Source organism: Ananas comosus, linkage group 2 (assembly GCF_001540865.1).
Source record: "Ananas comosus cultivar F153 linkage group 2, ASM154086v1, whole genome shotgun sequence".
In the NCBI taxonomy this organism is placed as follows: Eukaryota; Viridiplantae; Streptophyta; class Magnoliopsida; order Poales; family Bromeliaceae; genus Ananas; species Ananas comosus.
Genome location: NC_033622.1, coordinates 9,777,846 through 9,791,235, shown reverse-complemented (window position 1 = coordinate 9,791,235; position 13,390 = coordinate 9,777,846). Strand labels below are relative to the sequence as shown.

At 33.5% G+C, this 13,390-nt stretch overlaps 1 protein-coding gene across 3 annotated transcripts; it reads left to right on the top strand.

The window, feature by feature from the left end:
* On the top strand, window positions 6,950-9,484 carry LOC109726547 (retinitis pigmentosa 1-like 1 protein). Of its 3 annotated transcripts, XM_020256199.1 has the most exons (3): window positions 6,950-7,074; window positions 7,515-7,569; window positions 7,692-9,484. In XM_020256199.1, the coding sequence occupies exon 3, from the start codon at window positions 7,710-7,712 to the stop codon at window positions 9,054-9,056; it is 1,347 nt and encodes a 448-aa protein (XP_020111788.1). In that variant the 5' UTR covers window positions 6,950-7,074; window positions 7,515-7,569; window positions 7,692-7,709; the 3' UTR covers window positions 9,057-9,484. The 3 variants fall into 3 exon arrangements, with proteins under 3 accessions (XP_020111788.1, XP_020111794.1, XP_020111781.1); XM_020256205.1 differs by lacking the exon at window positions 7,515-7,569 and having other exon boundaries at window positions 7,707-9,484; XM_020256192.1 differs by lacking the exon at window positions 7,515-7,569.

Here is a 13,390-nt window from a genome sequence, read left to right as displayed (position 1 = left end):
TGAAAGTTTGAGATCTTTCTAACCTAAACGTTCAAGGATAGAAAGCTTAGACAAAAGTTCATTGGTAGTGAAGCTTAAAAATATGTATCTAAAATTGACTTATGGTTTTGGATCATATAGGCGAGAATGTTTATGGTGTAATATTTACAGCACATCATCAATAACCAGTGAATAACATCTCTCTTTTCGGAGAAAGTTTACTATATAACACTTATACTATATCATCTTTCTTCGGCCAATCACATCTTTACTTTTGAAAAAAAAAAGTATAATAAAATTATTTTTTAAAAAATTATGATGGAATGGGTGAACGTCAAAAAAGTTTTTTGATTGGTTTGGTATACCATGTCGGCAATATAAGTAATTGCATTCTTGAGTTTTTCCTCTTTTCGAGAGAGAAGTATAGATGGATGAACTCAAGAAAACAATCTCATTAGTTGGACATGCCACATCAGCAATATAACTGATGCATTCTAGACTTTTTATATATAGATTAGGAATAATCATGACGCTTTTGGTCACACTAATTAGAGAGGTGATGGAAGAAGTAATTATATCAGGTAGGTAGATGAAAACACAACTGTCCATAGATTATTGGGTAAATTTTTTTTCCCTTTTTTTCTGTCTTTTGTTTCATTTTTTTTGCCCCTAGGTAAAGATTATCAAGTATTTTGCTTCAGTCATTCAAGATCCACACTCTTTTTAACTTCACGATAGTTATGAATTTTTATTGAAGAAACCAAAAATTATAATACTCAACATGGTAATAATTTTGTGCTAGGAACATTCATCAAGCATTAATCTCCTTCCAATCAAGTTCTAAAAACATCTATCTGTCTCATTTTTTCCATTTGGAATGCAAAAAAACAGAATGAAAGAAAATAAAAAATAAGAACTCCTATCTCTTCTCTTGATCTCTCTTTGACTAATATTAATTAAGCAATCCTTTGATTATTCCTGAATTAATTAAGCATGAGATAAGAATTTCTAAATTTTGGTGGACTACTTAGAAGTAGCTTTTATTTATTTTATTTTTTTCGATCTTTGAAGAAGCTATCATTTCTTATTAGGCTGGAAAATATTGCAAGCCAACTAACAATAAAAAAAGCAATCCATCCATCAGCATATTAAATTATATAATATTTACGATTAAAATAATAAAACTTTAGTAACAGTACTAATAACTAATTAATGGCTCTCAATCCCCCAGGATCAAATAAGGAGACCCTATCTCTCTTATCTCTTTATCTTATGTGCCCAATCGTTCACGGCTTTGTTTTGGTTGATAAAAAAATAAAAGATAAAATGTGGGACTTTTAGAAATTAAATTTATTACGATTGTTTAGTTAAAAAATTTTGCACATATCTTACTTTTTCAAAAAAATTGGAATCTTATTTTATAATAGGATTCCGTTCGATCAATTTTTCGTGCAATAAGACAAAAGTTATAAAGAAATTGGGTAATGAGTTATCACAACTTTCTTTAATTTTTTCTCCCGGTTTATTTTCCTCCCCCGCACGACTATTCGATCCCATGCTCCCTCTCTCACGTCATATTTTTATTACCTCAGCCCTGCCGCATAAACTTTGTTCATGCGCCCTACAGCATCAACTTTTTTCCGCCTTCCTATCTAATTCAGATCTATTTTTGATCTACCCTAACGCCCCACTACATACCAATACATAACACGTTTTCAGAAAAAAAAAAAAAAATCATCTAATATAAGCAATATGTGTTAGCAGCATACAAAGTTTTAGTTTTGTTATCTAATAATTTGTAGGCAACCAAATATAAAAAGTCAACAAAGGTTGAAATTTTGTTAACCACTTATTATACAAACCCAACAAAAAGTTCTTCCTGATTGGGTCCCCTCAGAGCTCATTTTTCTTTTTATATTTGTACCTTTGGTTTTAAATATCTCCAAATAGAATTTAATGTTAGAGAATATATATAGGAACCTCATAACTATATAAGACTGAATCAAAGCTATAACACAGTTCTTGACAAAATTATTAGGGTTACTTGGGAAGTTTCTGTATGTGACTAATCCAAGAGCTGAGGGGGCCCTTAATCATGTTAAGGAGGGCCAATGCATGTTACCAAGTTACTCAATTATCATATAGCTTTTTTAAAAAAAAAAGAGGGAAAGATAGCATGCTACACACTTTGATTGTTTTTTTTTAGAAATAAACTTAGTAGGAAATGTGAATCAATTAGGGTTCAAATTTGGGATCTCGGGTACCAACCAGCAAGCCTTTTGTCACTTGTGTTAGGAACGATCGGTGAATTAATAATATTGTTGCCGATTTCCTACTCCAAGCTAGGCTCAAAATTTCAGATCGTTTTGATTCAGCACACACAAACAGAGAATGTAATAGATCTTGCTAATAGTTTAGCTAATATATGTAGGCTAATAAGTGGGTCTATGCATCTCTTCTGGAACATTAATAGTATATTTGGAGGAAAGATGAATTGAAATGTATCCATTTTCACCTTTTGAGAGGACTCTCCAAAAGTATTTGTAATATTTGAAAACTTCTGTAGCTAGCTCTTTCAATAAAAAATTAAAAAGAAACAAACAAAAAAACAAGCCCTTAAAACTCTTTAAAATAGCCATTTAGTTTGATGATGACAGCAGAATAAAAGGATCAGCTAATGCACAGCTCCCTAAAAACAAAAATTTTGATTTTAAAAATTAAAATACAAAATAGTAATACTATTTGAATACCTTAAAAGGGGCATATATATATATATATATTAAGATATAATATATAATATATATATTATATATATATTTATATATATATTAGGTTAGGCTATATACTATATATAGTACGAGTCTCCGCGTATATAGTATTTGTTTCTATCTTAGGGATCTCAAATCACGAATCACCACCGTTAATATTGATCTAGGGTATAGGATTTCTCTAGGAATAAATTTTACCTTTTTTCGATATCGTTTAATTAGTAAATAAATTATATCAAATGGAGCGGTTTTGGAAAATTGATACTTTAAATTTGGCATATGACTTTAAATTCAAGATCAAAGTGTTAACCTTAATGTTATATAGTTTAAGTATTTTCTATCAAATTTGAAAGAAATTTAGATTTCTAACGTTTAAACTCCAAAGCTCGCTTAATAATATTATGAAAATTGACAATTTTGAAGATAGTTTGATCCATAAGTAACTATGTTAATGAAAATATATAAGTTGTTACTGTTATTTCTAGAAAACTTTAAATACACTAGATCCATTTTTAACGGTGTGGATTCGTTGATTTTAGAGCCCTAGATTCGCAAAAACCAACACATAGTACGAAGTCTCGGGTACTATAGATAGTTATAGTAGCCTTAGCTCATATATATATATATATATATATATATATATTTTAGAGATAGATCGTATGCTACTTATTTAGAAATAAACTTAGCTGAAAATGTGAATTAACTAGAATTCGAATTTGGAACATCGGGTATCAATCACCAAACCTTTTGTCACTTGCGCTAGGAACGGTCGATAAGAGGCATAAATATTTTTTTTTTACCAGAGATTTTGTGTGGTTAGGATTCATCTACTGATCTTATCAATTGTTTTTTTAATAACTATCCAATTTTTTTTTTTCTAAACCCTTGAATCCAAAGATGTAATATGTACACCCCTATATATGATGTACATATAGCATTTTTCAAAGGGCAATATTACTTGTACATTCTAAAAAATATATAAATCTTAGATTTAAACAGTTAAAATTTATCTACTAGCCTTATCAAAATACACCTCTTTCTTTTTTACACAAAATATGTTTAAGGTAAATAAATAAAACATCCCACTCATACAAGACAAAACAGTGGAATTCTATGTTGTTTTTATTTTATTTTATTTTTTTGAGTGGAAAAAACAATGTTATCTATGACATATTCCCATCGAATATTGCTAACTGTTCCTTGTATTACACGCACAGAGTTTTTAGTTAGCAATTTTATATTACATAAAGAAATCTATTTCTTGTGTTGTACTCTTGTGTTTGGCATTGTTTACCTTATATTTTTCCAAATTGTTTTGTATGGGAGTGTTAATGGGTTGGTTTTTATTTAGAATCAAAAATCAAATTTGCAAAATTTTGTTTCTTACTATATTAAAATCCGAATATAAATAGGATGTTAAAGGATCGGATTTGGGACGAATTTTTAAAAATTCAAATCCGAATTCAACTATCGAAATTGAAATCTGAATCTAAACTCAAACCTATCGACTTTTGAAAATTCATAACTAGAATCAAACCAGATAAAAGAACTGAAGCCCGAAAATCCGAATATGAAAATAATCATTTCTCTTTATCAAATTTTAAAGAAAAATCTGCACTTTAGGTGCTCAAATTTTGAGAGCTGTGAAATTTTGGTTCCAAACTTTACTTTATTGTAATTTTTAACTTGAATTTTCTAAATTATTGTATCAAGTCCTACAATCCAATTCAATTGGCTAAATATTGATAAATTATTAATGTAGAAGTGTTGTGAAAGAATCGCGATTAATGATGCGAGAATAATTAAAATATTATATCACCTCTACATCAAATAATTTTTGTCAATGTTTAGTGAATTGGGTTGTGCAACTGGATTGGAATTATTCAGAAAGTTCGAGATGAAAATTATAACAAATTAAAGTTTGAGGACTAAAATATCATGTACCTTTTAGGACCAAAAGTATAATTTATTTAATTTTAAAACATATCATACTTAAATTTAAAATTTTTATGTACTGATTTAAATTTCTATATATTATATAATATAAAATTGGTTCAGGTTTGACTTGGGTTCAAGTTCTGGTCATATAGANTATATAATATATAGAAATTTAAATCAGTACATAAAAATTTTAAATTTAAGTATGATATGTTTTAAAATTAAATATCATGTACTTTTGGTGACCAAAAGTATAATTTATTTAATTTTAAAACATATCATACGGATATTTAAAATTTTTATGTACTGATTTAAATTTCTATATATTATATAATATAAAATTGGTTCAGGTTTGACTTGGGTTCAAGTTCTGGTCATATAGATAAAAACTATATCTGAATTTAATTTGTCACATTTTTCTTTTTATATCTGTAACTGAAGGTATTCCTTTTTAATATTGGTTAAACCTGAACTATTCGAATTCACGCACAGATAAAATTTTAAATATCCATATCCATTGACATCTGTAAATATGGATCCTAGTATCCTACTAATAAGTAGTTTAATTCTTAGAATGTTAATAAACCCATTATTTTGATCCCATTAATAACCCGGTTTGAAAGTGTTTTTTTGGCAGTTATCACTCCACTTGGCACATATCGAGATTAGAGAGTATTTTTGGCGAACTTTTAGCAAATTGGAGATCAAAGGGGAGCATAATGTGTTGGATCGTAAATACGCAAAGCGTACAGATACAGCGTCCACGGGTTTTGATTATGACTTGGCCCAACCAGCTTCATGCCAACCTTATTTTGATCCCATTAATAACCCGGTTTGAAAGTGTTTTTTTTAGCAGTTATCACTCCACTCAGCACAGATCGAGATTAGAGAGTATTTTTGGCGAACTTTTAGCAAATTGGAGATCAAAGGGGAGCATAACGTGTTGGATTGTAAATACGCAAAGCGTACAGATACAGCGTCTACGGGTCTTGATTATGACTTGGCCGAACCAGCTTCACGCCAACCAGCCTTACGCCACTTCAAACATGAACATGACTCGTCCCAACATGGCCTCCCGCCACAGGGCAGGATGCTAACCTATTTAAGCCAACAATCCCCTCTCCAGTACTTACACATATTTTCAGTATGCGAAAATCAAACCTGTGACCTCTGGCTCTGATACTACTTATCGGATCGTTTGTGCTAACCATTAATCCTAATAGCTCGAGCTGTTAGAAATACGTAACCAATTCAATTAAAGTGTACAGATACAACGCCCATGAGTCTCGATTATGACTTGGCCTAACCAGCCTCACACCACTTCGAATATGACTCGACTCATTCAGCCTCACGCCATTTCAAACATGACTCGGCCCAATATAATCTTCCGCTACAGGACAGGATGCTAGTCCATTTAAGCCAACATAACGTATTTTTAATTCTCCTAAATTATTCCTCCTTTATTTCCCAATGCAATCAAAAGTAAAAGCTCATTGAAATTCGAAAACATCCCTATTCTTACACGTATTTTCCTAATGTACTCATTAGGTGACTATCGCCTATACAACCGACCGTCTCTAGAGTAAGTAGCAAAGGGTTTGGTGGTTAGTACCCGAGACCCAAGTTCGAATCCTTGTTGATTTACATTTCCAGCTAAGTTTATTTCTAAATGAAATAAACAAAGCGAATAGCGTGCTACCTATCTCTCAAAAAAAAAAAAGACTATTGCCTATACAAATCCTTAAATCTCAATTGCACAATCACTCAAATTTTACAGAGGTAGAAGACACTAAATATGCACTCTATTCAAATTATAAGCATAATTTAAATCGAAAACCTATAGAATGCAAGCAAAAGATAACAGGTAACCAGCATAACAATCACCTTTTTGGTTTAAATTTTGTCCTAAAAAAAAAACTTGAAAAATGCTTGATATGTGGCATAACCACAAATGGACAATTATTCAAATTGTAAAGATGTGATATAATTAACTCAACCAAGCATGAAAATGTCCATCAAATTTAGTAATATATCAAGTAACCAACATTGCAACATGAACAATTATTATTATTATTATTATTTATTATTTATTGAGCCAAATCTCTAGAATTAGCAATGCAAACCGCTTCCAATAGCTTACAACTGCTTCTAATTAATTTGACTTGGTCTCTTCATAACCAATTTTAAATATGGGGCTCCACATCTCTCTCTCTCTCTCTCTCTCTCTCTCTCTCTCTCTCTCTCTCAAGCAAAGAAAACCCATTTGAGAATATATATTATAATAGTAATGGGACAAAACTTCCTCCCTCCACCTTCTCCCATTTCTTCAACCTCAGGTTTCCTTAAACAAATGGAGAAGATAATCATGAGTTGAGCACTCCAATCCAAGGTACACCAAAAGCCATTGATCCTTTTGTTTTCTTTTTTAAATGTAAGATTATTTAAATTTTCAATTTATGTTTAGTGATTCTTGGTTGTATCCTCTTTTGAATTAAAAAAAATAAAAGCAACAATAATTGTTCAATGATCATTGGTATGTTCCACTAAACAGATTAGGTTAGATGAAATTATGCACTAAATTCAATCATCTAAGTCACATAAATAAATTAATCAAAATCCAACCACCTTTAATCAAGTGATTAGATGCAAACGTAAGAAACATGTGCAGAGAATTCATAACTTGGAGAGATTAGACACAAAGAACCACACGATATATGTTCACACATTTCTATTAGCTTGATTATATGAAAATTAAATGGTGATCATGGGTCTTATACATGTTCACAAATTTTTTTTTTTTTTTTTAAATCTTTTGTATTAATGATGCAGACGACGAGATTCCTATGAGTATTCCTACCTTGTATCATGATTTATTGTTTGTTCTGTAAGAACCCTAACTTTTATTTAATCAACTTCTCTATATGGCTAAATTTGTTTGATAAATAAACGAAGCACGTAGTAGTGTACTATTTTTTTTCTAAAAGAAAAATTGTGTGTGTAACATAGTTGAAAATCACCTAGCTCATGGCTACATCAAAGCCAATAAAGGAAGGAGTAGGAGGAAGAGGAGGAGGAGGAGGAGGAGGAGGAGCACCAACACACCAAAGAAATAAGAGCATCACCACCACCACCACCACCACCACCACCACCACACCCACACCCCACTCCGGTCGCCGACCGCCGAAGCAATCCTCTCTCCCAAACTCCCCCGGCCGCAGCCCCCCTCCCCCGTCGCAATCCACCGCAGCCGCCTCCTTTCTCCGTCCCACCGTAAGCTCGAGCCGCCACCAACATACTACTACTACTTTTTCTTCTGCCTCCACTCGTAAGAAACAGAGCACCACCAAGGCGCCATTAACAACCCTCAAGGACAGTAAGGAGAAAACCCCTAAAGCTTCTTCCTCTTCGCATAAAACTACAATTTCTCATCGGCCTGGTTCGGATAAAACGTCGGTTACTGCTCCGAAGGGTGCGAGACTGAGTGCGGTGTCGCGGGTGAGGAGCCCCGGGACGGGCACGAGGAAAACAGAGGCCAACCATGGCTCTCTTTTGAAAACAAGTACTACTGCTACTGCTACTACTACTACTACTAATAATAATAATAATAATTATGCGGTGGTTATAGAGAGTGAAGAGGAGATAGAAATGAAGAGTGAGATTGAGGAGAGTGAGAACATGAGCATTGCTTCTATAGAAGACCACTTGGTCGAAGAGCTCCCTGACCCTGTCGAGCCGAAGAGTAGTTCGGAAGCGGCGGCGGCCTCCGATGCTTCTCCTCCTGAAACAGAGGACCCATATGAAGTGAGTGTGGATGTTGAGGTCGGTCATGGTGACGAGAAGAAGCATGAAGAAGAAGCGGAGGAGGAATGCTCTAAAGGGTTCGAAGAGAATGCCGCTGCGGCAGTAGAAGACATTGAAAAGCCGAAAGCAGAAGCAGAAGCAGAAGCAGAAGCAGGGGAAGGGGTGGAGCTGAAGCCGGAAGCAGAAGCTGAAACAGAGAAGAAGCCCATATTGGTGGAAGCCGAAACAGAGAAGCCCACATTGGTGGTGGAAGCTGAAACAGAGAAGTCCACAATATTGGTGGAGCCAAGTACGACAACAATGGCCGAGGCAGCGACGGAGAAGCGAGAAGAGGAGAAGAAGGCGACGGCGGCGGAAACTGCCGCGAGAGCGGCGAGTAGGAAGGAGGAGGCGCCGAAGAGCAACGACGTGATAGAGAAAGCGAGGAGTAAGCTCCTGGGGGTGAGGAAGAGCAAGGTGAAGGCCCTCGTCGGCGCATTTGAGACCGTTATGACCTTCAAAGAAAACGAGAGTCAAACTGGTCAAACTCAGGGAACGGAAGGGGAGGGCGAGTCAACGCAGTCAACGTAGCTGGGTGGATTTGGTTGGGTTGTGGAATGAGATGCGTATACTCATATAATTAAAATTTTTTAAAAAAAAACAAAAACAAAAACAAAAACAAAAACAAAAGAAAAAGGTTTGACCCTTATTAATGAGACGCACTCCCTCTATCGATTATTGGATAGCACTGGCTCGAATCTTAAAGCACGTAATTGATGATAATTGATGCTACTGATATCAAGGGACGCATGCATGCTTTTCAATCAGATGCGTGTGATGATTTCTTCTTTTTTTCTTTTTTTCTTTTTCTTTTCTGATGCTCCTCTTCATTTGATAATCACGTCATTTAAATTAACTATGGTGAATGTTGGTGGGAGGAAAAATATGTGGGGGATCTTTGTTATATATTTGTTAACTTTTAAATGCGCGTAAAAACGTGATTTTGTGTTCGCTTGTAAGTAAATTTATTAACAAATATTTTAAGGTATGGAGATTTCCTCTAATATGGATGTAAATATTTCTTTGAGATGCTTCGGAATATTTGACGTACCGGTTTTATTGATGGGTTGAATTACAAATTTTGCCTTTTTTTTTTTTTTTTTTTTTTATTCTTCAATTTATGTCCTAATTTGTAACTCTTTATTTTCTTTGTTTTTTTCTTCTTTTTTTTTTTTTGAGAGATAGGTAGCACGCTAGCTGTTTTTTTTATTTTATTTAGAAATAAACTTAGCTAAAAATGTGAATCAATTAGGATTCGAACTTGCGTCTCGGGTACCAACCATCAAACCCTTTATTACTTGCTCTAGGGACGGTCGGTAACTCTTTATTTTCTTGAGATAACTTAGTTGTGAGTCAAAGAGCTTTACATCATTAGAATTATAAAATCTGTGGAAGCTTAGTTATTTATATCATTATACAATCCCTGAAAAGGGCCACCTTTTTTTTAAACCCATTTATAAAGAACTCTAAAGAAGAGTTAGAAAATTGAAAAAAAAAATTTCCTTCTTCTAAAAGTTTCAAAATACTTACAGTTCTAAAATGAATAATGAAGAAAATTAAAAAAGTAAACCCAATATTCTGATTTGAATTGAGCATAGCGAAACATATGAAACGACTGAAAATAAAAAAGATTTTGAAATAAATAAATTTTGACCTACTGAGAGGTGATTTTGAAATGCTTGAATTGGTTATTAGAGAAAAAAAGGGAAAAATTTATCAAAACTGGCCCTACTCATAATGAAATCAGCGTTCTTACAATCTTATTATTTAAGATAAATCAGATTTTATAAGTATAGGAAAGATAGAGCAAACAATTATTTTAGGTTGAGAAATGCTACGTAGCCCGTTAATAAGGAGGATCAATGCAGTATCTTTGCATTGAATTAAAGAGATTGGATTGGTTCAGTTTGCTTGTAAAGAGTAAAATTTTAAAAACTAAGATTAGAGAAGAATAAAACTATTTTGTACTTGTAGTCACTGATAGTAAATTGTTATATTTGGTTTAGATTTGTAGTTATCTAAATTAAGGATAAATCCTAATCTAATTGGGATTAGATATTATTTAGATTTAATTTGGCATATATGGATTATAATTAGGAGTATAATTCTAATTGAATTAGAATTAGACTCTAATTAGGAGACATGTATTATATATACATGCTACGGCCAAATTAAAGAAGTTGCGACACAATTAAGAGCCATGCAAATTAAATTAAAAGGTTGGTGCGGCTGAGACTATTCTTCGTGCGCTAATTAATTGAAGCCTCTTGGAGCAAGATCCCTCAAGCATGGTGTTCCGTACAGTCAAGAAGCCGGATTCTTATTACCATGCTAATTAATTAAGGAGTGTTTCTTGTATTCGATCGTGCATTCTTGCGTGTCGTGACCCGAGCCGAGTTGGAGCTCTAATTAATTAAGGAGCATTGAGGTGGTCCGTACGGGTGGTGAGAGAGAATCAAGTTTTGGAGTCTCTTTTAAAAATTAAGATTAGAGAAGAATAAAACTATTTTATACTTGTAGTCACTGATAGTAAACACTGACCATTTGCATAATAAAACAATAATTTTTTAAAAAGGGTAACAAACTGTCCACTTCATTCATTAAGCAAAAAAATTTAATTAAAAAAGATGAGACAATCTGGCCTCTGAAAGCCTAACATAATAGTAATAAAAGAAAAAGGAGGAAAAGGAAAATAAACAAAGATTGAAAAACAAAACAAGAATAGAGCACCACTGCTAATTAGAGTGGGGAGGTAGAGGAGGGAGGAAGGGGTCAAACAAGTACAAAGTAAAATTGGTCAATCAAGCACCAAGTAAAATCGGCCAAATAAGCAAGCACAGGAGAGACCTACTACTCCAAAATCAATCAAGGTCAAGCTGCATCCCAATGTCTTAGCTGCTTCCGAATCCGAATACCCTCCAATCACCTTGTATCGGTTTTCGGCTCCTCTCCCTAATACGTGGTGTTCTTTTTTTCTTCTTTCGAGCCAGAGAGCCCACCACGTAGCCAATAGAGTAGTTAGGTTCTTCTTAAGTTCCCTTAACCTCTTTCCAAGTTCACGAGCCATATGCGATAGCACATTTGAGTAAAAAACTCGCTCTAGTACTTACAGAATAAAAAACAAGTATACATATATCCAGCAAATAAATGACCAATCGTTTTCAGTTCACTTCCATAGAGGGAGGATCCATCAATTGTTGAACCCGAAATCCACTCCTCTCACAAATTGTCTGCCGTGAAGTCACGCCCTCTTAATAGTTAATACCAACCAAGCAAAACTCTTTACTTCTTTTGGGATTTTCAATTTCTATATAATGAGGGTGTTTGGATCCCTCAGCCCTCCATTGATTAGGACTTTGTATAAGAATTTGACTAAAAAGTGCTGAGAAAGGGAACATCAGATGGCCCCAACTTGAAAGGAAAATTAGAAAAAGGCCAACATAATTAAAGCTATAGTTTTTAATAAGTGAATGAAGCTGAAGGCTTCAGTACCCCCTCAGACTAAAGGCCTAGCTACTTGATGTCTCTTTCCGCAGTACTATTTTTTGTGGAAAATGAGGCCAGCAAGTTTTTTTTTTTTTTTTTTTTTTTTTTTTTTTTTTTTTTTTTTTTTTTGAGAGAGAGATAGGTAGCATGTGCGCTACCTGCTTCGTTTATTTCATTTAGAAATAAACTTAGCTGAAAATGTGAATCAACTAGGATTCGAATTTGGATCTCGGATACCAACTACGAAGCCCTTTGCCACTTGTTTAACTAAGTAGCACACCCACTTTATTAGAAGCAAATTATATATCAACCAGCTATAGATGCACCAATTTCGTGCTTCGGTGGAAATCACTTTCGCACGGAGTTGGTGTGTGTCGACAAAGTACGTGCTTCAAATTAAGATGAGTGTGGTGACTTGGACTGGTCACTCCAAAATTCCAACTTACCCTAATAAGAATACGAAAGCACTGAACATTTCAATGTGCGGTTGATGGGTTCTTTTGTTGTGGATTGATAAAAATAATATTGACTATCTATGTTGAAGATATCTTAAGTATTTTGTAACTTTTGGGGATTACATTTAAAACTGGCTCATTTACAAAAATAATAATAATAATAATAAAAGGGGGTTCAAAATAAAATATCGTCAAAAGTTCGCTGACCAATAATATGGACGGTATCCTTACATTTTGTCCATAAATATATAAGTAAACAAATATTGGCAAATTACTTTTTAGGGTTAAATGCATACACGTCGCGACAAATATAGTAAATTACAAATATATTCTTATAAAGATTAATTTTTATATATTATTCTTGCAAAAGTTTAATATTTTTAAATATATTCCTCTGTTTTGTTACAGTTATAAAACTGTTTATATTTTAAATAAAATGTCAATTTTGCCATCACAAGTATGCCTCTCTAAAAGACACAACAGGAACAAAAATGTCAAGTTATCTAATAAACTAATCACAATTAACTATTTAATCTATGGTTAATTAAAGTTTTCTAACGAACTCTTACGGCAGAGATATATTTGAAAATATTAGTACTTTTGTAGGGACAGTAAATAAAAATTAAAATTTATAAAAATATATTTATAATTTATTATATTTGTAGGGATATGTGTGAAATTAATTTTATATTTTTATTACGGTGATTCATGATGATGATGATGATCAGCATTAATTGGTAAAGGTCGGGGGGAGCGGCAGAGTCAACTGCCAAAGTTCGGAAACGGCGCGTAGGTGTCGGCCGACACCGCATTTAAAACATCCGCAGAATTTCAATTAGGAAAAAAAAGAGGCGCCGCTCCGACACGCACGCGTCCTGACCGGTCAACACGGGTCCCACTTATTATTCCCGGAGCGAAACCGAC

Bases quoted from the DNA above. Each gene is read 5' to 3' on its own strand.
- LOC109726547 (XM_020256205.1), top strand. From the start codon at position 7,710: ATGGCTACATCAAAGCCAATAAAGGAAGGAGTAGGAGGAAGAGGAGGA.